The sequence below is a fragment of the Labrus bergylta genome, chromosome 10 (assembly GCF_963930695.1).
Source record: "Labrus bergylta chromosome 10, fLabBer1.1, whole genome shotgun sequence".
Lineage (NCBI taxonomy): Eukaryota > Metazoa > Chordata > Actinopteri > Labriformes > Labridae > Labrus > Labrus bergylta.
The window spans coordinates 1033432-1055929 of NC_089204.1; the positions used below are offsets into that span (position 1 = coordinate 1033432).

Consider the following 22498-nt stretch of genomic DNA (forward strand, 5'->3'; position numbering starts at 1 on the left):
TGATTGGGTCACGGGTTAAACGTAACCAGCTATCAGCCAATTGGCAACATCTTACAGAGACGTCAGCGTATTTACCCGGAAATAAGCGCCTGATCAAGTAACTGCGGTCAAAGTATATCTATTTTTTACCCAATTTTAAGCGTTTTAAATAAATAAAATGAAAAATTGCGGTTCTATCTGATTGTTAAGTAACAAATCAGAATGTACAACGGACTCCTGCCGAAAGATTTGACTGAAGAGGACCTGAGTTCAGATGACGAGCAGGATGACACGAAGCATAATGTTGAGGAGAAGAAGGAGGAGGAAGAGGAAGAGGAGGCGGAGGGCGACAGCTCTGCTCAAAAGTTGGGCTCTGCCGGGGAAAACAAAGACTCAGGGGCTGCTGCTGATTTAGTCAGTATGCCTGGTATATCCCAGGAAATGTGGCAAGTATGTTGAATTAGTATGTTTTCAGCTCATTTGAATATCCTTTCTGCTTAAACCATAGGGTTTATAGTCTCGTTGTTGTTTGCAAGAGACGGTTTGCGTTCTTTTTTTATGAGAAAGCTCCTAATGTCAAATCTTGTAAGCAATATTGTGAATTCAGTCTTTGTCTGTGTTTAAGAAATTTCAGCATCTACAGAAGAAAAATGCTGAAATGAAGGCAATGCCACTCATCAGAAGACGAAAAAGAAGACGACCCAAAAAAGGTGTCAATGATAATATAATAAACACATGTTATATGTTGATGCATCTGTGAGGATGTATTTTTCATATAGGCCTTCTACTCAGATAAAAAATCTGAATAAAATAAACGTTCTTTTATACATAGAACTTTATGTCCCCCTGTTAATACTGTAATAAATTATATTAATTGGACAACTGTTATCCTTTGCTGCTTTGATGCAAATCTTTAATAAATGAATGTAATAACCTTTAACCAAGTGTCTTATGTCATACAGCAGGAACAAAGAGTGAGGAACCTACAGACACAAGGTACCACAATTATAATATCAAACCAGCGATATTAGATCACAAACGTGGCATGTCATCCAACTATGCTACTGTATGTAAGAAGCTAAAAGTGTTGACTGTCGAATTAAGAAATGTGGGCAGTCCTTTCTGAGATCTCATGCAACAAGGTATAAGGCTTGAATCCTTAAGGCGGTAAAAAGAAAACATGGTTTGTTTAAATAAATTAGAAGGATATGTGATTGTAACAATGATGCCTCCTCACAGTGCTGAACTACTTTTTATGAACATTAACCCACATTTTCTCTGCCAGCAGTAAGCTTCAGGAAGAGCGGGAGAAGCACTGGGATGAGCTGAAGCAGTATTTTGGTGTAAATGATCGATTTCATCCACCCCCATGTTCTGAACCCCCTCCAAAGGTAACAAAGACTCCTGCCTACCAACTTATCTGTTGAGGTTTAATACTGTGTGTCAGTCATAGCTGCTAGTAACACCTTCTCATCTTTTGTGTTTTCATTGTGTCCTTTATTGTTTTATATGACATTTGGATTTGAAGATCCTTCTGCTAATGGGACCTGACACTAAGATGAATATTTAGGATTATGTTTGGCTATGTTAAGTGATAAGATTTGGATGGATCTCCTTTCCTGTGTGTTTCAGATTACAGTCAATTGTAGGTTTAGCTGCAGTAGACACCGAGTGAAAGTGTGAGTTCTGCTTCAGAGGTTTAGAGAGGGTTAGAATCCCCTTTTTGCAGCCTCTGTTTTTGCAGCTGGAACCATTAAAATAACTGTTGGATGATAATTGTGCCTGTACTACAACTGCTGTAGAATTTGTCAATTAAAAAATATATCTCATTTTCTTTATTCTGTTATAAACTCTGCATTTAAAGATCACATAGTCTGCATAGTATTTCAATTTGCCAATGAAGCAAAAATATTTGCAAGCTTCATGATCCTTATAACAGACCCAGTGATTTGTAACTGTTCTCATTTCATCTGGGAATTCCTTCAAATTATTATTTTCGAGTATGTTTTTGCTTAATTTATCTCCAAGCATAAAATTGAGTTATTTAGCCTCACTTTGAATAAGCTGACTATGAAAGCATACAGGAAATTATTAATAAGTTGAAAGAAACAGCACTTGTCACATAAATGAGGGTTTCCTTCATCCCACAAATTAAGGTTTTATAATTCATTGATACTATATGTATTATTTCTGTTGAGTTTTAAACTCTTTCATTTAAAGAAAAAATCTTCCACCGCAGAAAGAAGTAATAGACTGATCTTCTACCAGCATTTCTATCAATTTGAGTATGGTTTGTAAGATTCAATTGACAACAGCTGACATCACAACTTAAGTAAGGTCAGCTAAAACTTTGTATGCAGACAGTAAAAAATAAATAAATAAATAAAGCAAAAGATGCTTAAAAAAAGTTTGATTTCCGAAGCATGTTGGTGTTGTTTGTTCTGTAAGAGGTCAAACAAAACATCAGAGGAGGCACTTTAATAATTACAGCCTCTTTCCAGTGTAATTTTTACCATAATGAAAATTTTGGGGGCTGAAGGAATCTGGCGCTCCGCTTCCTCAAATAAGCTCATCACAGCAGAACTGTCTTGCCATCAGTAACCAGAGGCTTCTCTGCATCCCCCTCTGCTTAGGCCTGTAATGGAAATGTGTAATTAAAGAGTCACATTTATGTTTGGTAATCTCCTGTAGCATTTCTAAGATTTCCCCACTAATATCCAATCAGAAAGGTTTTCATTTGTGAAGAGAAATCTACATATTTGTAGTAATGGCAATCATATTAAAAATAAGGCCCTGGGGACTTTTGAAGTTAGTCTTTGATTTTTTTCTCTCTCTACCCCATTTAAAAAAAAAAAAAAAAAAAAATCTGAATTTCTTTCCCCCTCCTCTACAGTCCGGCCTAGAAAAGAGCACAGAGAGGGCCATAGCTGAAGGGGACACTGCAAAGGCAGAGGAGATGAGCGACAGACTCGCCACTCGAGAGGTACGTTGTGCTGATAAGATCTTTGGGGTTCCCCTGCTGTGACAAATCAGCCTAATGGATCCGTGGCAATTTCTACTGCAAAGACATAGGGGAACAAAAACATATGCAGACAGCCGCCATTCAGTCCTGCAGCCCTTTTCCATTGAGTTAATGGAAAGCCCTCCCCTTAGTTTTGAAGTGCTGCAGTGTCTAAAGGACTTTTGGCTCTGCTTTTTAATGAAGGGTACATTGCTTTCAAGCCAACTGTTAAATCATTCTCCAGGTAAGAGTTTCATACCTTTGAAGTGAACATGGCCCTAAATGCGGTGCCTGAAGTTTTGTAGCTAACCGCCTTTGCAGGCATCAAGGATCAAGTGGTTTGAAACTAATTTAGAATAAAATGTAGCCCACACACACATATAATTGTGGTTAGAAAGACATACAGATGCGACGTTACGTTTCCAACGGGGGAATTGCTATACTTTGAGCATGAAAGTCAAACTTCTTTGTTTCATGATATATTGTGCTTACAGCATCCCATACCTTTTTCATCTTTCAATAATAGCAACACAAACATGAATAACACTGTGGGCTCACATTTCTTTGTCATACCTGGATTGTTGCAGAGTTCCAAAATAGGCAGGAGTGCTGGAATAGAAAATATTTTCCCTCACTCTGAATTGCCAAGACAATTTCTGCTTTTAATAATTCTCTATGTAACTCATCATAAACATGGGAGTGACCTGATGATAGAATATGGGGACATGACCAGCAATTTAGTTAATTCATATGGTATAGTCTTATTTTTATCTTGTTTTTATTTGTCTTTTACTTACCGATGGGTTACTGTATCTTGTTTTTTTACTTAGGGCTTTAGTATCATGTTCTGTGCTGTCTTTTGTGTGTAAAATAATTCCCACTCACTCACTGTGAACCAAACGTCCCTACAGGTGGAAATAAAGTTACCTTACCTGACTCATCTTGATCTAGTAAACATATTGTGCAAACCATGGGTTCTGTCATTATGCAATAATAAATAGTTCCAGCTGAAAACTTACTTTGAAGACAGATTTCTATTAGGCTTTTCAGGTTTTCCCATTTAATTTGTCAAATTTTGAAGTTTGTGTGTAAAACACTGATGCTCAGTATAGGAGGGGATTCTGGATGGTGGGTGCTGCAGACTGCAGGTGTATGTGAGCTGCTGGTATCTTCTGGTCTTGAAGTACTGTTTTTACCACTTCGGGTTCATGGACATGGGCTCACAGTTTACAAATCTGCATCACCAGGTAACTTGGGACCTCTCTTGTCCTCCAGTTACCACAGAAGTTCCCTCCTCGCTCTTCACTCTTTAAAACCTGTTGAGTCTGCACTGTCTGTCCCACATTTTTCCTCTGTTGAACAATTTTCAAGTGAGAGCACTGTGAGCTCAGCGACAAACAAACATCTGATGCTGCATTCGTTTTTGCACTTAGGATGCTAAGCGCTAAACTGCATTGGTTTTGAATAGAAAATGGGTGCTGCTGGCAGCGCAAAAAACAGTGTTAGTGCACTAACGATGAAGACAAACAAACAATAAAGATTCATATATTTAAAATTTAGTTAACCAAGTTAAACGGCAGAAAACACAGAAAGAGAACGGAGAGGTCAACAATGTCCTCTGTGAGAAGACAGAACTTGAATCTGTTTCATCTCAACTCAGCCTTTGGTTGAGTCTTGTATGTAAAACACAGTAGATGAGTGTTTGTCCCCTCATGGGTTAGAAGCCTTCCACCCAGGGAATCACACGTTGTTTAAGTCTAAAAGATCACAGTAACCATCTGTGAGCATTCATGACTGCAAATAGCATGAGACAGTATGACATAGTCGCTGTAAACTTGTTTTTTTTTTTTGCTTGGATTTTTCTTTGGTGAGAATTTTCTCTATACACTTACCATACATTCTTTTTGAGGACATAAGGGTCACTTTTTCTAAAAGTGCATTGGCCACTACCATGGCCAATGCACTTACTATTGACAAGTACCTCATACAACCCCACTTAAAGAATGAACTACCCCTTTAGTTATGTTAGATACTATATCTGGTTAGTCCAGATTAGCTCGGTGGTCAGCTTTAAACTTACACCCATAAACTCTGTTGTGAATGTTATGGAGAAGAAACAAGCAAGGGTTTTAGTAAATCAATGATTGCAAAACACAGAGCTATAGTCACTGAATCTTTCTTTTAAATCCCAAAAACTGAAGTTTAATTTATTTATATGATTAGCACTACATTTGATGACTTTTGATACTCTGTTACTTTGCAGAGGATTAGACAAAATAAGAAATCACTGTTGTGGAGGTATAACCCTAACCCTAACCCATAACAAAAATAGTACAAAGTAGAGCCAGTAGCCAGTTAGCCTAGCATAAACATTAAACAGCCTGGCTCTGTGAGGAAACACATTCACCCTGTTTAAGTGTACAGATTACTTAGATACATGTTACATATTCATTGTGAGTGAATGAGACTGAAGAGTAGTAGACAAGTTTTCCACGGGGTTTTTTATGTACACGTTATGAGCTATCTCAAAGAAACAAGTTATAACTTACACAAATAATGTAGTTTGTATTGACAATTAAACCAGGTTGGTTTAATGCACATCGAAGTCTAAAAATATCCTCAACTGTTACTCATCAAATGTTGAGTAACATGATGTTAATTGATACTTTCACTTCAATAATCTCTCACACTGTTACAGTCGAGCAATCTGCAAGGGAAGACAACACAAACTGTAAACATTAGAGGAGACTGTTTACCTGTTCCTGCTTCTAAAAATACATAGATCTATATTTGTGGAAAAAGTCACATTCCAGAATGAATCAGAAGGCTGCAAAAAGAAAGATTATTTGCTTAAAATGTAAAAAATAAGAATTTGTACTGTTCATTGCATTTCCATGGCCCCAGTGCCTGAACTGTGTAATAGATATAAACATCATTCCCTATCTTAACTGGGAGCAATGTGATCAAATGGAAGTTGTTTAAAAAGCTCTTATGAGTGGCACCTGCTCTGTACTTTCAAAAAGCCTCTTAGAGCGCCTGTGGATTGGTTTTAGCCCAGGCCGAGGTTCTTGCTTCCCTGGCACCTGCCTCTGAGTTTGCCAGAGCATGATGGGAAGTGACAGCAGTCTGGCAGCCAAGACTCATTGTTTTAGAGTGATTACTTCATTGCACAAGATTATAGTCAATTGGCCGTCTAAAAGTCTCCCAAACCTATGTGGCATACAGCTCTTTATTGTTTACTTTTGTATATTGGAAAAGGCAGAAATGAAAAATTGAAGAGAATTAGCAGCTTTAAGCCAAAACTTCAAAGGATTCTGAATAAGTAACAAATTAGTAAATCTTAAACTATGCAGTCTGTATTGCAGATAGCATTATGACAAATATGTTTGTTTACAACGTTCCTGTTCACTTTTTACAGGAAACTGTGACAAACATATAAAGGATCAATAATCCCTGCAGTGGCCAGAATCAATTTCAAGGTTCTAATTGAGTGGCTCATTTGGTGCAGAATGGCTTAGATGTTTAATTTGTTTACGGTCATAACACCAAGACAGGACTGTGGCAGGCTATTCACTGGAAGAATAGGTGCCGAGTTTCTTTGCAAAAAATGCAAAAGCATTGTGACAGCTATGAGGAACTAAAGAGACCTGTTTGTCCCTCTAGGCATTGTTTTGTAGAGCAAGTGCTGGTACAAGCTGGATGAAAATGTTTCAGTGTATTTTCATCCTCAATCTAACCGTTTCCCACTTATCTCCTCAAAGCATAGGGAAATGTAAGGAAGATAGAGAGCTTGCTGTCAGAATCCCCCCTTTTAAAAGACTAAAATGTTTGTTTCTGCTGTTTTCAGCTCTCCCAAATCAATTAATGATTTTCATTTGCTCTACTTTCTTCTTTTTAATCTGAACATTAAAACAATTTGGGGAGAAAACTATTGTCAAGGCGCTTTACAAATTTCAAGATATGTGTTCTTTCATCTGTCAAACTTCTGAGACGTGCTGCTCGGATATTGCAGGTTCAGGTTTTTCCTCTTTACAGTTCTTAAACATTTCCCAAGGCGATGAGTCTTTGTTTTAGATGCATTCTTGAAGACATGCCCTGTTTTGAAATGAAAGTATTAACACCCACGAAGATGTTGCAAAGAAATCCCCCTTTTGTGTTACAAAATATTATTTGACTACTTTATTGAGACAAAGCTCTGTAATATATTTATTTTATTCCAGCCAATAGGGTTTCTTTCTTTACAGATGTGTGTTGATCCTTCTCAAAATGTTTAGATTTCCTTTCACAAGCCCAAAAAGACATAAAGTAATGATAAAGCTCATTGCCTCAAAGTAGTCCTTTTAGTTAACATTACATAGTAAAAGTCCCCCTCCATTGATATCATATTATGTTACACTGCAAGTTGTATGGGCTTGTGTTCAGCAATTAGCATTAAGTAACACGTTTAGTACATCAGCTCACCGACTGTCAGGAAGCTTGATGGCAACCATAAGTTTTCATTTGACAGCTTCAGTGTGCAGCTGTTCTGGTAAATAAGCCTATATATAGAATGGAATAGAATTACTTTATTCATCCCAAACTGGGAAACTGTGGTGTTACAGCAGCAGGTTATCAAAGCAAATAAAACAATTTAAGAATAGATACATAGTAAATAAGCACTTAAGATATAAACAAATAAGAATAAGAAGACATTTATACATTAAGGATTTAACTTAACATTCTTACTGGTTAAAAAAATGGAAAATTAAATACAGCATTTATTCAGGCTTGTCAACTGAATGTAAAACTACTTGCTGGAGGTAAGAGATGTAAGTTTGCATATGCAAAAAGCTATACTCATTGCAAACACAGATCAAAGTGGATCTCCCCTTGCCCCCTTTAATAAACTCTGACCTGCTGTAGAGGGAAATAGGCAATGTGTTGGTTCAAGTTGATTTGGTTGTTTTCTTTTTATTACGCTTAACAACCAAGTAAATGTTTCTTCTTAAATATTGAATTTGTCATTTTGTCAGCTCAAGTCTTTAGAAATTTATGGATTTATATTTATCCCATTTTTTAAACCCGGTGCTGTTTCTGCAGGAGGCTGTTCATCATGAGCCTGGTTTTGCCAAAAAGATGTCTGCCTCTTAAAATTAAGTTTTTACCACCGTATCTCTGCTGAATGTTGCTAAGTGCTCATGATGGATTGGGTCCTTGTTTAATATAACAATGAGTAAGGTTTTTTACCTGCTTTTTGTTTAGGGTCTTATAAAAATAAAGATTGATTGATATCCAAATGGAATTTTTAACTCTATTTTGTCAAAGTGTTATACCAATGTTGATCTTGTATCAGACTATTTTGGCCTTTGTAAACTAGATTTGCTGTTAAGTATAATACCAGTCTTACCCACATCTTCTGAAAAGTTTAACTTTAACTGACACATTTTGGACTGAAATAGAAAACATATGATATAGAAAGAACTCACAATCAGCTGCCCATTTTATTCATTTTGATTTATAAGAAATGTTAAGAGTCCTTTGATTGATCCTTTGACAATCTGCACGTGAACTCTTCTACATCTGATAAAAGCCAACCGTATGTACTTAATGAATTAAACAGTAACCTTGAGTACATTCAAGTAAATAAAATGATAAATGTACTTTTGACATTCTGATTGAACAAATAGATTTGATTAGATTTAAATTAAAATTAAAAGATTTAAAAGTGATAATTGTTCTGTAACCTTAAGATTTCTGCTCCTGTTCAGTCATTTCTTTGTAAATCAAATCCTCCTTCCCATTGTAGTATTTCATACAAAAAACCTTCATTCAAGAAGTGATACTCCTTGCTCTTTCTTCTATTTACCAATTAGTGCCACTGTCTTTTAAAAATAGTCAGGAGCTGTATTTTATATAAAGTAAGTGAGTATGTATCCCCACAAAAGACTGTCACACCATGTTAGAGCTTACATTTACCCCATAGCACTCAACAAAATTATTAGAATGACATTACCACTTCAAAACAAAACCTCTCTTAGGCTGTCACGATAGGAGTTGTCAAGTTCACTTGCAGTTGGATTCATTCTCGCTCCTTCCATTAGGAAAGTAGCAAGTTACAAATGGCACCATAGCAAAAAAAACAACAAAATTGTTCTGAGGGAGTTTAACTTTTTAGTCCAAAAGAGCTTCACAATAAAGGCTCAGTAAATGTTCCTATCGTTTTATCAATCAATTCTTATTTGTATAGCCCAAACTCATGACAAATGTTATCTCAAGACACTTTACAAAAAGGGCAGGTCTAGTCTGTACTCTTGGTAATATTGTTTACAGAAACCCAAAATGAATCCACTGTGAGCAAAGTAACTGTAGGAAGGAAAAACTGCCTTTTCACAGCAGGCAGAAACCTTGAGCAGAATCAAACATGTGTTGAGGCAAGAAGAAGAGCAATCATGGTATCCACTGGCATTATCAACTGGCTGACATTTGTTTCTGTCTTGTAAGGAAAATGGATTCCCTCCTGCTCCTATGGACGTTTTTGTTATTTCTGAGACTCCGAAACGACCCTCTTCCTAGCTGATAATGTTAATTATTGGAGTTGGAGTGAAGCAGCTCTAAGATTTATATTAACAATTATAATAATGATAATAGTAGTATTGCAGTTTGAGTTACAGCGTCCATCCTGAGGAACCTACAATACAAGATAGCTGAAGATATACTGTTAGTAACTTCAGTGATTCATGAAGATTTAAAGTTAGTGACATGCAGTAATATGACATGAATATGCATCCAGATAGAGAGAGAGAGGGGGAGAGACAGGAGTTCAACGTGTCAGGTCCCCCGGCAGTCTAAGCCTATAGCAGCATAACACGGAGCTGCTCCCTGACTATAAGCTTTATCAAAATGAAAGTTTTAAGGTTACTCACAAAGGAGTGGAGCCTGATAGGATCACTGTTTTATATTGATGTCCTTCAAATGCTTGAAAATGAATTCATTATTATTTAAATATAAAATGTTAGAAATCCTTAAAGTCCCAGTTTACATCTATAAAGTGCCCCGTAAAAGTTTTGTACCTAGATTAATGAATGTGGTACTTTCAATACCAGCTGATCCTATAAGCTCTCATTCAAGTCGACTGTTGACACTACAACTACAGAGACATTCAACCACTCTGGTGTATTTCTTAATCTTTTCTGGACTTTTTGACTGTTTAAGTTGTTCAATCATTAATGCAGTAAGAGCTTATACACCTGGAAGAAACAGTTAAATCAGCACATTTCAAAAATCCAATAAAATCAGACCTAATGGTTAAGTTTGTAAATAAGTTAAGCTTATATAAAACCGGTTATTACAATAACACAGAACAAAACAAAAACAGATTTTTGTTAATGATTTAAAAACAGTTATTTAAAAACAGATTTTTGTTAATGATTTAAAAACAGTTATTTCTGTTTGTGTTATACTGACGCTAAATGAAAGACGTTTCAGTTCATGTTTATTTGACCTTTGTACATCGCTTTTCATCTGTGCAACATATGGTTTTGGATATTTCTACTTTATGTTGTGTTGCACACACTGTTACTTGCTCTTCTTCTGTGCATGTGTTCTGATAAATTGTTAACAATTTACTTTAAACCCCATTTGGCTCACCATAGTTGTGTTAGTCTTATTAGACGTTTTAGACCAGTGGCTTTTTTTTCTTTTTAGATGTAGAAAATCGTTTAAAATTCACCCCCCACCCCCCTCAGTTGGATCACTCAACTTACAATAATTAACCATAAGAATATGCATTTAGCCATTCATGGTTTTCATAGCGTTTGAACCTGAGGATGGTAATAGTATCCTTCATTATAATCCAGCTAGTATTTCAATGGAGCCAGCAGCTGAAAGGAAAAAAACCCACTGTCCTTGAAAGCTACCCTTTTGAAAGCCATGCTTGAATACTGTGAAACAAAGGTGGCAAAGCATTTTTTTGGTAGAAGACATGGTGGCTTAGTTAAAACAAAGAGCTGAACTAAGACTGTTTCATGATATTCATGTTATTTAACACCTTTTTCTTCTCATCAACTTCTCCCTGCCATGCCCCGTGTTTGTAATCAAAAAATTAATGAGCAGTGCCTTTGTGGGAAGTGGGCTTTATCTGATTCCCACTTTCCCCACCCCACATAAGAGAGGCTGACTTTGTCTCCCCTGCAAGCCCCCTGGGCCCCCTCATAGAGAGTTTAGGGAAACTCTCCTCTTTGTTCATTTTTCCTACAGCATAAGCAATTTATCACTGAATGAACTTTTATTGTATCTCTGGATGACTCACATTAGATTTCCACCCATTAATTTTGAAATGGATTTTGAAATGGGTACTAAGCTTTTATCAAATGCCGTAGAATCTCATTTGGATTATTGTATTTCATTAATTACTTCATAGACAAAGCATACTTTTCAATGTAGATTTGTGTGCTGTTTAATTAATTAGCATGTTTTCTCTCTTAATTAAAGACATTTTTTTTTAAATTAAAGCCCACAGCAAAACACATATATAATTTGTTTGTAATTAGGCCTTAATTGGTGGTAGTGGAAGCTTAGCACCCTTGGTTTCTTTTTTCATGATTGCTGTTTTATTGCCAGTCACTCATTAATTAAACTGTTTTTTTCTAATTAGCTTATAAAACTGTTGATGGCATATTATTGTAAGTGTGAGTTCAAAGCTTGCTAATAAGCCTACCGTACTCAGAAGGGCCAAGATAATGGAATGTGCACAAAGCAGGCAAACTTTCATAGATTTATTTTTTGTCTACTCCCTAAAGATGAGATGTCATGTGTATCTTGAATCAGATGACTAGAAGAAGAAAATGGAGGCATAGCTTTTCTACTATGCTTTCCCTGGAGTGGCTGTCTTTTTGCTAGGCATGTAATATTGTTAGTCAAAGTGGAGACAAGATTACAAAACACTCTTGAGACTGCCCCATGAAAGACTGATAATCTTTGGAGAGAAACAGTGTGGTAATGTAGTAACACACAGGGTGAATACTCAGAGTTTTGGACTCTGCATTTGCATTTCAATGGAAATAATTCCACATAATAAGTGCTTATGCTTTCATTGATTTATTCTGATTGTGCTGTTGTTGAATATATAATTGCAGATGTTATAGTTTAACAATTTGGGATACATATAAGTTTCAATTACACTAAGCAGATGTGCTGTTATTAATCAAGTATGTTAGTAGATTGAAACCACATACAGCAGTACAATATTGTTTTAGTATTCTTTACTTTTGATTCTTTAGATATATTTTGCTAATAACACTTTTGTACAATAGGTAACATTGCCAAGCAGGATGTTTCCTGAACAGTTAAATGTAAGCCTGCAGTCTTCATTTATCTTTTAAAGGGAAATCATTTCTGACACAACACCTTTATCAATTTCTAAATTAAAAAAGTGACTATCAATCAGTATTGATCAATGAATATATGAGATGTTAAATCCACTAACCACAGGAAACTTTGTTATTTCAGTGTTACTGCAACACAGAGTCTTTATGCCGGAAACACATTTTCTTACCCCTCCGCCTCAGTTCCAAAAAATTATACTGAAATAACACGGGAGCTGCCTAATCTGATATTCATTCCTTTCTTATATAGCCCTCCTTTCCAAAGTTGACTAAGGCCACATTATTTAGGCATTAAGGTAGTGTGATAAGGGAATTAGACTGGTCATTAATCGTTTACACGTCAAATGCAGCAGAGCAGCTCGGGGAGGTGATTTAGTGAGGCAAAGCCATATAGCCCTTGTTAATCCACCTCTCACACATTTTAATTGGAAGAGGCTTCCTGGATAGGAAATTTATGAATGGGTTTAAGGCAATTTCTTCCTTAAAGCCATCATTTATTTCTTATTGTTAATAGGAACTTTTACACTTTATCCACATGGAGATGTATTTTTCTCATCTTTCATGCAGCTATTGTCTCTTTGTACTTTCTGATTAATGCTCTGTTTTTTAGAAATCCTGTGCTGCTCATAAAGACTTCCTAATGCTTAGTTTATTGAACACTTAAGAAGTGACTCAGTAGAAAAGACAGCAGAATAAAGGAAAGTGTGGGGCTGTTATTTTGATGTGTCTGAGCTACTGTATGGCTTACAAAACAGCAATGCTGTTTTCTTATTTTTTGGGATTGGTACCCCATGTTTTGGTCGTGGCTTGTATCTCCATGACGACCCATGAGTTAACAGAAAACAGGTCTATTGACCTAACCTTCCTCGTGGCCTTAAGCTGCTGCTGCTGCGGTGCCAGCATTGTGGACGTTTTTTTTGTGGCCCTCAAATCTACCAAAGGTCAGAGTATTAATCCTCTGAATAAACCATGTTTTAAGTGGGCTGTGCCCAGGCCACACAAGGGACAGACACAAGGCACAGAAACATGGTTGTGATGGACATCTAATTGTATGTTAAAATGTGTTGGAGTGGAGGGAATTGGCCTATCAGAGTCATGTAAACAAAGACTGCAGGAGGTTTCCAGTCTTCTGCTTTTATTCCAGCTTTGTACTTGCATTCTTATTTTTCACCAGCTTCTAATGTGAAAGGATTTGGCACTAAGATGCACGCAGGGGGAGGGAGAAAAATCCTGAAAAGTGGATCAAAAAAGTAAATGAAAAATAATGTCATATTACTGAAAATATGAGAGGCTAATTTGTGCCGACTTTTTGCTAATTTTGTTCTCGCCACAGAAAGAGGAGCCGTCACCTGCTCAGCGCCACAGCGCTGACAGTGCCAGTGATCCATGAAATAAGCTGCCGCTGGCTTTGTTCAGATAAGAATGAACAAATCTGCACAATGTACTGCTCTCGGAATCTCATTTTCATACTTGCATGCAGGCTAAAAGAAATAAGCTGTTTGCAGGCTTGATTAATCAGACATTTGAGGGTTTTTTTGTCTCTTTGATCTGCTCTGTCTCCTAGGTAACTTGGTTGACATTAATGTTGAGCTCCAGTAAAGACAATCAGGGACTGTAGACTAAACTGATAAAGACAGAGAGAAAATTAAGACCTTTAATGCCTTGAATTTAGTAATGCTATGTTGGGATTTTTTGAGGGGGAAATGAGGTGCAAGAAAGTGGGTTTTCATTTTGCTTTCAGAATGTTTGGAAAGGCTTTTTTTTTTTTTAACCGTTGCAACCCAACAGGAGAGCAGCTAGATGTGGGTAATCCTGGCGTAGAATTTTTTTGATATCTGTCTGTCATTCTCCAAATGAAACTATTTAGCATTATGCAGTTTCATGTGATGTGCTCACAGAATGAGCCAATGAGTCTTTTTTTCCCTCTGCAAACAGAGCTGGAGCTGCTCTCAGAGTTTGTCAGAAAATCAATAAACATCTGGTGTTTTATCTATTTGTGCATTGCAGGTTCTCAAAAGCATTAGCACTACCAATCCAACCAGAAGCAGGGAAGACGCATAAGTGTTTTAATCTGCCTGCAAATCTACTGCAAATGTAAAAGCAATCACCAGTTCTTACTCTCTTTAAGAGGAAAAAACATCATTTGAGGAATTTAAACCTATAAAATGGCAAAGAAGTGGAGAGCTGTCATAGTATGTGCGCTTCAGGCTGTGAAGACACTTTCACAAATCTTCCAGTGACTGTATAGATGAATGCCTTGAGGGCCCAGCCGGAGCCCAGTACTTGCAGCCAGCCGAAGCCCTTATCTTAAATCCAAGCAAAGTACCATTAATCTTTATGAAAGACCTTTATGGCTTTTAATGTATCCCAAATTAGAACATTTTACACCCTTGGTTCCTGAAATATGGTGATAAAAAGCCTTTAGAGTTTAATTTTTCCTGCCTGCTCGCTCTGACCTGCTTAATCCCAGCATGCATTAGGAGATATTTTAGTTTCAGTCTTTCTAATAAAGTTTATCCCACTTAATTATAATTGAAACATTTTTTTCCAGCAGGTCTTTTTTTTCAAGTGGTGCAGCAGTGGCACATTTCTTCATTACCTTAAGACTTTGGTTCCCCCCTGATTGTACTGTGAATATTACAGAGAATTACCCAAAGGTTTGGTGAAATTGTTCCAAGTTGTTTATCAAACCTTGCCTTTGCTTGAATAATAAACCTATCTCAGGAGTGACAGAAGAGGCAGGGTTTTTCTCTTTGTTTCCTGTGCCTCTGCGTGACTGGGGTTATTGGGATTATTCTGCTTCATAATACAAATGTCTTTCCCTGGGATTTGAATGTTTGCTTCCTGCAGTCACAGTCTTTCTCTTCACTTCTGATTTCAGGGACTGCCTGCAGACAGGCTACAACTCCAAACAGAAAAATCCCTTTTACACTGATGATGAGTTAAAAAACGTCATGCCAATGTTCTTGAGTTATAGGAAAAATGGCAAAATGCTGAACATTGCTTCACATTGTTTACCCATTAAGTTATTTCATTTGTAAATTAAACAACAAAAGGAAGAATGTGTGAGACTGAAACCCAGGAGCTAAAAAAAACATTTCCACTTGAAACGACTCAAACTAAAGGCTCAATATAAGAGAATTAAAAAAAACAATGCTTTAGGGCATTTAACCCCAACATAAAACAAAGAGGCTGATTAATACTCATACGTTAACCACCAGTGATAATTAAACCTCTATTTATGCTGTATTACTTCACCTGAACATTTCTCTATCTGGGTGTTGAAAAGTATGAAAGGCCATCAGAAGTACTGTGTGTTGCTCCATTACCTGAACTCATGATCTAAAGGATTATTCAATCATGTACATTTTCTGTCATTTGGCTCGTGGGCTAATCTTTTGAGAAAAAAATCATCACATAATGAAAACATTGATGTCTCTTCACCATTACAAAATATAATGGCAAACGGAGAACACAAAGAACCAAGATTTGGTGTTTTATTTCTGTTCTTTCCTTGTGCTGATGTTTTCATCTTGCTGCATCATGTTCAACTTTCTTTGTAAACTGTACTTAATGATGCTGTAGAGGAAACTCTTGGACATTAGTCTTAGTGAATGTTATACCCTGTTAACCCCCCTTCTGATTTAAGTATTCGGGTTTTGGTCATCTCAGTAACAGGCTTTATGTGGTAAAGGGGTTTACAGCACATTGGAGCCCTCACTGAAACATCAGAAAGTAGTTTTGTTTACCAGACAGATTCTATTCTCTAATAATCGTTTCCTCTATCTGCCTCTCAATAGTTGGCTGTGAAGATTGCTCAAGCTGCTGATTGCCGAGACTTTGTGCGGCGCAAACAGGAAGAGGAAGCATTGAGGGCAGCGCAGAAAAGGAAGAATGAAATCGCCTGGGGGTACGATGGCTCTTTCTGTCCTCATGTTCATCTTGTGTGAATATTATGTGCATTTTTGTGACACATAGGTTTCAATTAGATAGAGCTGTTGATATGTGAATACGATGAGATTAAGTCTGTCAGGATCATTTCTTTAACTGCTCGTTAAAGTGTTTTTGGTCATGACCCTGAAAGTCTTTGGTGACCGTGAGATTTCCCGTTATGTTAAAATGCAGAATTTTAGCAGGGTTTTCCATTTTATTACAAGGAGGAACACCAAAACATGTTTCTCAGAACCTTAGCCAAAGGAAAAGAAATGTGTATGAGTTTACACTTTTTCTCTCATTCCTGGTCTCTGTCCTCTCTCTCTGTCCTCTCTCTCTGTCCTTTCCATTTGTCCTCTGTCCTCTCCATCTGTCCTCTCCATCTGTCCTCTCCATCTGTCCTCTGTCCTCTCCCTCTGTCCTCTCCCTCTGTCCTCTACCTCTGTCCTCTGTCCTTTCCCTCTGTCCTCTCCCTCTGTCCTCTCCCTCTGTCCTCTCCCTCTCCCTCTGTCCTCTCCTTTTGTCCTCTCCATCTGTCCTCTCCATCTGTCCTCTGTCCTCTCCATCTGTCCTCTGTCCTCTCCCTCTGTCCTCTACCTCTGTCCTCTGCCCTTTCCCTCTGTCCTCTGTCCTCTCCCTCTGTCCTCTGTCCTCTCCCTCTGTCCTCTGTCCTCTCCCTCTACCCTCTGTCCTCTCCCTCCTGTCCTCTGTCCTCTCCCTCTGTCCTCTGTCCTCTCCCTCCTGTCCTCTGTCCTCTCCCTCTGTCCTCACCCTCTATCCTCTGTCCTCTCCATCTGTCCTCTCCCTCTGTCCTCACCCTCTATCCTCTGTCCTCTCCCTCCTGTCCTCTCCCTCTGTCCTCACCCTCTATCCTCTGTCCTCTCCCTCCTGTCCTCTCCCTCTGTCCTCACCCTCTATCCTCTGTCCTCTCCCTCTGTCCTCCCCCTCTATCTTCTGTCTGTCCTCTCCCTCTGCACCTACAAATGAATCTTTAAAAAAAAAAAAGTCTTCTTTGATGCCCTGCTTTGTTCTTGCTTTGCTGCTCCCTCTTTCTCCTTCTTCCCCTTTGCCCACTCTCTCACTCATTGAGCGGGGGAGGAGAGGCCAACTTTCAATGGTGCATTTACAAATAGCAACTGACAAAATAGTTCTCCATATACCTTCTTTTTTTTTTACATTTCAATTCCATTGTTTGACTTTGTAATAATGAAAGCCCATTTCTCTTTTAAAGGGTGTACTGGCTTTGTTGGGCTTTAATATCATTAACTTAGAGCTGTTAAATGGTCTTAAAGTGACAGTGATATTATAAATCTCAATTGTTCTGGAACAATGTGTTGTCCTTTAAAAGGAGTTATCCTGGCTGAGATTAACCCATATTCCATGTGTTAATGAAATGTTTAGTCATTTAATGTTTTTCTGTGTTGCAGGTTTGAGGCAAAGAAACGTTGGGAAACCAAAAGCAACATGGGCTTCATGTGAATATCTGTGAAAAGAAGAAGGACTGTGTTTTTGTGTGTATGCGGGGTGTTGTGTGGAAGTGTGTTAAGTTAATTTGCTGAAAGCAGTGTTTTTTTATTCTCTTTGTATATTAAAAAATAAATACAACAAAGTGCGAGTGTGAAAAGGGGGGGGGGGGGGGGTGGAGGAATCAGAGCATTCAAATAATTCCTATGGTGTCCATTGGTGTCTGTATTGTGTAATTTTTCATTACATTTTACTGACTTGAGCATTCTGGCCCTTTTTCCCCCCATCAAATTAAATCTGGTGAACATTACTGGATGATTTGTTTATTTATTGCTGTAAAGTGGGTTAATCATGAAGGCGCTCTTTTCTTCTTCCAAGGAAGAGAAAGGAAAGATTAGGGCCCTAATGCAATGTACAGGATAATGTGCGATAGGATTTGGGAGTAGAAAATGAAATGTGGCTGTTGTAAACAGCTGTGAGCAGTTGTAAACTGGAAGTTGAGTAAGTGATTTTGGGGAGGGGGTGAGACATGAAATGGAAGCTTTGCTGTTGGCCCTCACCCATGCTGGGAGACATGCTATTATATCTCAGCCCGAACAAGAGGCACGCGCTGTTTCTCAAGGCCTACAATTGGCGCTCTTTGTGTGATGAGCTCTCATCTATATCTGTAAACTTGTCTTAAACCGTCCAATCCTCTCTCTCTTACTTTGATCTTTTTGGATCTGCAGCACATTGCCTCTGCAGCGACTCAAGCCTCGGAAATGCATGTTGCAGAAAGTGTTAATTGCAAACAGCATGCAAAAAAAAAAGCACAAGACTGATAATGACTTTTATTCATAATGCTTGCTTATACATTTTTATCAACCATACAAATGATTGCTTTGCTTCAAGGTAATGAGAAATAAAATTAATCCACCCAGGTTGTTTGCATTACACATATTGGGGCACTTTTCCCTTGATGAGCAGCAGTATTTAAATAGCTTTGCTGTGTAGACTGAATCTGTATGAAGGAGAAATAACTAAACAATAGAAATAAAAGTTTGAGCTGGAGAAACCATATGAGTGTAAAAAATGAGTGAACTAAAGAAAACCCAAGATTTTGGATTATTGTACATTTGAGTGAGACTGCGTCTGAGATGTTTTCAGTTGGTGAGATTTGGTACTAATTAAAGCATTAATTGCCTCTGTAATAAGACACGAGTGTTTTAAGTACATCAAAGTAAAACATTGGATTGTTTCACTTTGATGATTGCTCAGACAGAGGAGGAGGAAACATCAGAGCAGGACAACAATGACTGCTTTTTTAGAGCCTTCAAAAGACCTCTTGAGAAACTACTTATATGTAGTTTAACAGTCAGTTTTATTGACTGACTAATTGCTTAATACAGGTGTGAATTCTACATATCTTACACATAATGCTGAAATTCCAAGAAACAAGAACTTTTCAAGAAAGTAGGATTACACTCATACAATCCCAATAGAAGAACTGCAACGACATTCAAACAAAAGGTGAAAAACATCCTGGAATAAGTGTTCTTCTATGTAAAAATCATGTAACCATTTTAAGAGTTGTGAGTGAACTTGACCAGCGATGATCCAGGAGCGGCGCTGCATGGTATCAATGCCATCTCACTTTATTAATCTCTTGGAACACTGGATAATGCCTGGAGCAGAGAAAATTCTGCTTTTAAGCTGGAAAATCCACTTGGCCCTCTCGTTATGTTAAGGAGCAGTTTCAATAGTCTATTACTGGAGGCCAATCTTAGCCCCTGACCTAGGGTGATTTGTTGTGAAAAGCAGAGACAAATTCCTTGGGCACATGTCGAACCACTTCTAGGAAGAGTGTTTGTTGTGCGGAGAAGGGGTAAAGGAAAAACAACAACAATCCCATTAAATGGTTGGAAAGCTGCTGTTGTGTGAAAGGGAACATATGTTGCTGCTAACAAGACATCAGCACTATCACTTGCTGCTATCGCCCGCAAGAAGAGGATTAACTGGAAGGAGAAATCTCTGAGATTCTGCTGATAAAGGAGACAATGTTCCTTAACACCTTACACAAAGTGCATACTTGCTTTGTTTGTGTTGAAACTTTATCATAACATGTTCCTGCTATTGTGTAGACTGCTTCACAACTTGCTTCTCTGCAGTGACTGAATTTTGTCTTTGACCTTCTTAAGGGCTCAGTAAAGGTACAAGTCTTTTTCACTGCATGGTAGTCCTATGGGTTAAAAAAAATGATCAAAATGAAAAACAGCACAACCACAGAGTCAAAAGCATTGATAGAAAAGAAAATATGTCAGAAGCAAATTTTGTAAAAAGGAACCTTTGAACCTTTAAAAAAGACATTTAACAAATACAGGATAAAAGAAAATGCAGCTCAGTAATCACATTTTTTTTATGAACAAAGTAAGAAACTCATGTTTTCTGTTTTGTTAATGAGTCATATCAAGGTTATTATGTATTTAGCTCAAGACCCACATAGAAAAGCATGTAATGTGTCAATTATGAGCACATTTTTCTGCATGAGGTATATTTCTTCCGTTTGACTCAAAGTAACCATGTGGGAGTGACAGGCAGTGTGGATGCTGATATATTCCTTGGCTGATTTAATGACCTGTTTAATTCTGGCAGTCTGTAGCCCTCAGATGTTTTGCAGTTTTAATTAGTGTAATCATCGCTCTTGAAAAAGGCCACGGGGATATTTAATGGGTCATGTTTGTCAAGATGCACAGAATTATAACACAAAAGACATGCCATTTATTCAGCGCTTCAGTCTTCCACTGATTATGGGTGTCACAATTGATAATTAGAGAAAGAATTGATTCATCTGTTAGTCAAAATGAACCTCTGTGGTGTGAAGAAATTAGTTTGACAGTGTTTGGATGAGCTGTGTTTACAATGTGGCTGCTGTGGGAACACTTTACCACTCAAACCATTAACTGAAGCATCATGTCCACACCCACTGCTGTTTCTGAACAGTGTGTCAGGAAGCTTATGTGACATCTGGAATAACAACTGGATATTTACATGAAAAGCAAAGCTGCATATGAAATCATGAATATAATGTTTTATACTTTTGACAGATGAAATGCAAAGGTTATTGTTCCCAAGCAACAAGAAACAACCTGCTTTACTCAGTTTTCTTAAAGTATAAGAATTAGGCCAAGCTAACATTAACCATCCAATGTGATGAAGGCGGTTTTAATGCTCTGCCTCCATAATTAAAACCCGTAGTGTGAGGGTTACTTATACTTATTCTTCATTCTTTCTGCTTGGAAAGCATCTATTTTATCATTCAGTGTAACTAATAGAAAAAACTATATTGAATGATCTTCCAATTAATTTCTTCTTTTGCTATCATGAAATGAAAACATTTCTAAGCACAAATATGCTGAGCAAGCACTAATTATGCATTCATCTTCATTCTACAAACCACATTGTGTATTTTAATCAGAATTAATTATTAACCAAGTTAATGAATATTTTATTTTTCTTCATGGTACCATTTAACAGTGCGAACAGAGGCAATGACGCTTTTAAGTTTTGCCAAGTACCTGCAGTGAGAGGAAAACGTTCATTCATTTAAGAACAACCCTTTTGTTTAAAATTTCACCTTCACTGTATAAATTACACTGACCTGGTTTTATTTCCACACACACACACACACACACACACACACATGAAATCCCATTCTATCTACAGAATGGACACAACGTGATCTAAGGCAGCCAGAGGGGATTTACACTGAGCAAATGCTTTTAATGGTGTAATTAACATTACCTTGATTTGTCTCAGGAAAAGCCTCAGTTAGTCTGGCTTGTGTGGTCATTTATTGCAGAGTTCCTAAGAACTCAGACTGAAAAACAAGTTTAAAAAAACACTGGCCTGATTAGAAGGAGAGAAAATGTTCTTGACTAGTATTGATCAGTTCATTCTGGTAATACTAGTTAGAGTGTAAGAAGACGGAGGTACATTGAATGAACCTATTGCGGCGGCTTAGGATTGAAAAGTGCCGCACAGAGACTAAGTGGGTTTGTACCTGTGACTCGTTCGTGTTAAAATATAAAAAAGTCCAAAAATCCTGATATCTTTGTAGATTTATTAAACAAAATAAGGAAAAGAAAGTGTTTCTAAACAAAAGGTCCAAAAATGATGATTAAGGTGATGATGATTATATAACGATAACCGGCAACAGAAAATATTTTAAACTCACTCACCCCCTTTGTCTAGTCTTCCCACCACCCCAAATATACAGGTAAAAATAAAGTAAGCCACACCCACTGCTAATTACTGGAAATAATAAGAAACCAATTTAAGGAGCAAAATATAACAAATAACCACCCGAGGTAAAACACACAGAACCCTTTGATAGAACGGTCACTTGAAAGTTTTTGTTTGTAATATTCATACGATCCCACAAAAATCGGAACTTAAAATCACATAAATAAGAATTTGTAACATTTTATTTTTATTTTATATTTGCATTAACATCAAACCTTTCTCTTGCTATCATCACTGAATGCTGATAAACTGTACTTTGCACGATTGATTACTTCACAGTTAACTTTTCTTTACATTTAAGACTATTTGTGTTTCCCCCTAGCCCATGTTGTTGCCTCTAAAACCAAAAACTGGCTTGATAATGAGCGCTGTATTCTCGTTATTATGTGTGGTCAGACATCCTCATTAAATTCTCGTTAAACCGACAAAACGCTGTGCTAATTTTGTGATAACTTTGATTGGCTTCATTTTAGATCTC

General features: G+C 37.4%; 1 protein-coding gene across 2 annotated transcripts; it reads left to right on the forward strand.

Annotated features, from left to right (window-relative positions):
• Window positions 1-54: 54 nt before the first annotated feature.
• fam204a (family with sequence similarity 204 member A) lies at window positions 55-18049 on the forward strand. Of its 2 annotated transcripts, none has more exons than XM_020646139.3 (7): window positions 55-429; window positions 605-689; window positions 942-975; window positions 1265-1370; window positions 2873-2962; window positions 16143-16252; window positions 17703-18049. In XM_020646139.3, exons 1-7 carry the CDS (start codon window positions 202-204, stop codon window positions 17752-17754), a joined length of 705 nt encoding a protein of 234 aa, XP_020501795.1. In that variant the 5' UTR covers window positions 55-201; the 3' UTR covers window positions 17755-18049. The 2 variants fall into 2 exon arrangements, with proteins under 2 accessions (XP_020501795.1, XP_020501796.1); XM_020646140.3 differs by having other exon boundaries at window positions 1268-1370.
• The last annotated feature ends 4449 nt before the right edge of the window (window positions 18050-22498 follow it).

Excerpts from the sequence above, each read along its gene's own strand:
- fam204a (XM_020646139.3), top strand. The coding sequence starts at position 202 with ATGTACAACGGACTCCTGCCGAAAGATTTGACTGAAGAGGACCTGAGT. Across the intron at positions 690-941 it reads AAGAAGACGACCCAAAAAAG|CAGGAACAAAGAGTGAGGAA; the intron begins GTGTCAATGATA and ends TATGTCATACAG. Across the intron at positions 2,963-16,142 it reads ACAGACTCGCCACTCGAGAG|TTGGCTGTGAAGATTGCTCA; the intron begins GTACGTTGTGCT and ends GCCTCTCAATAG.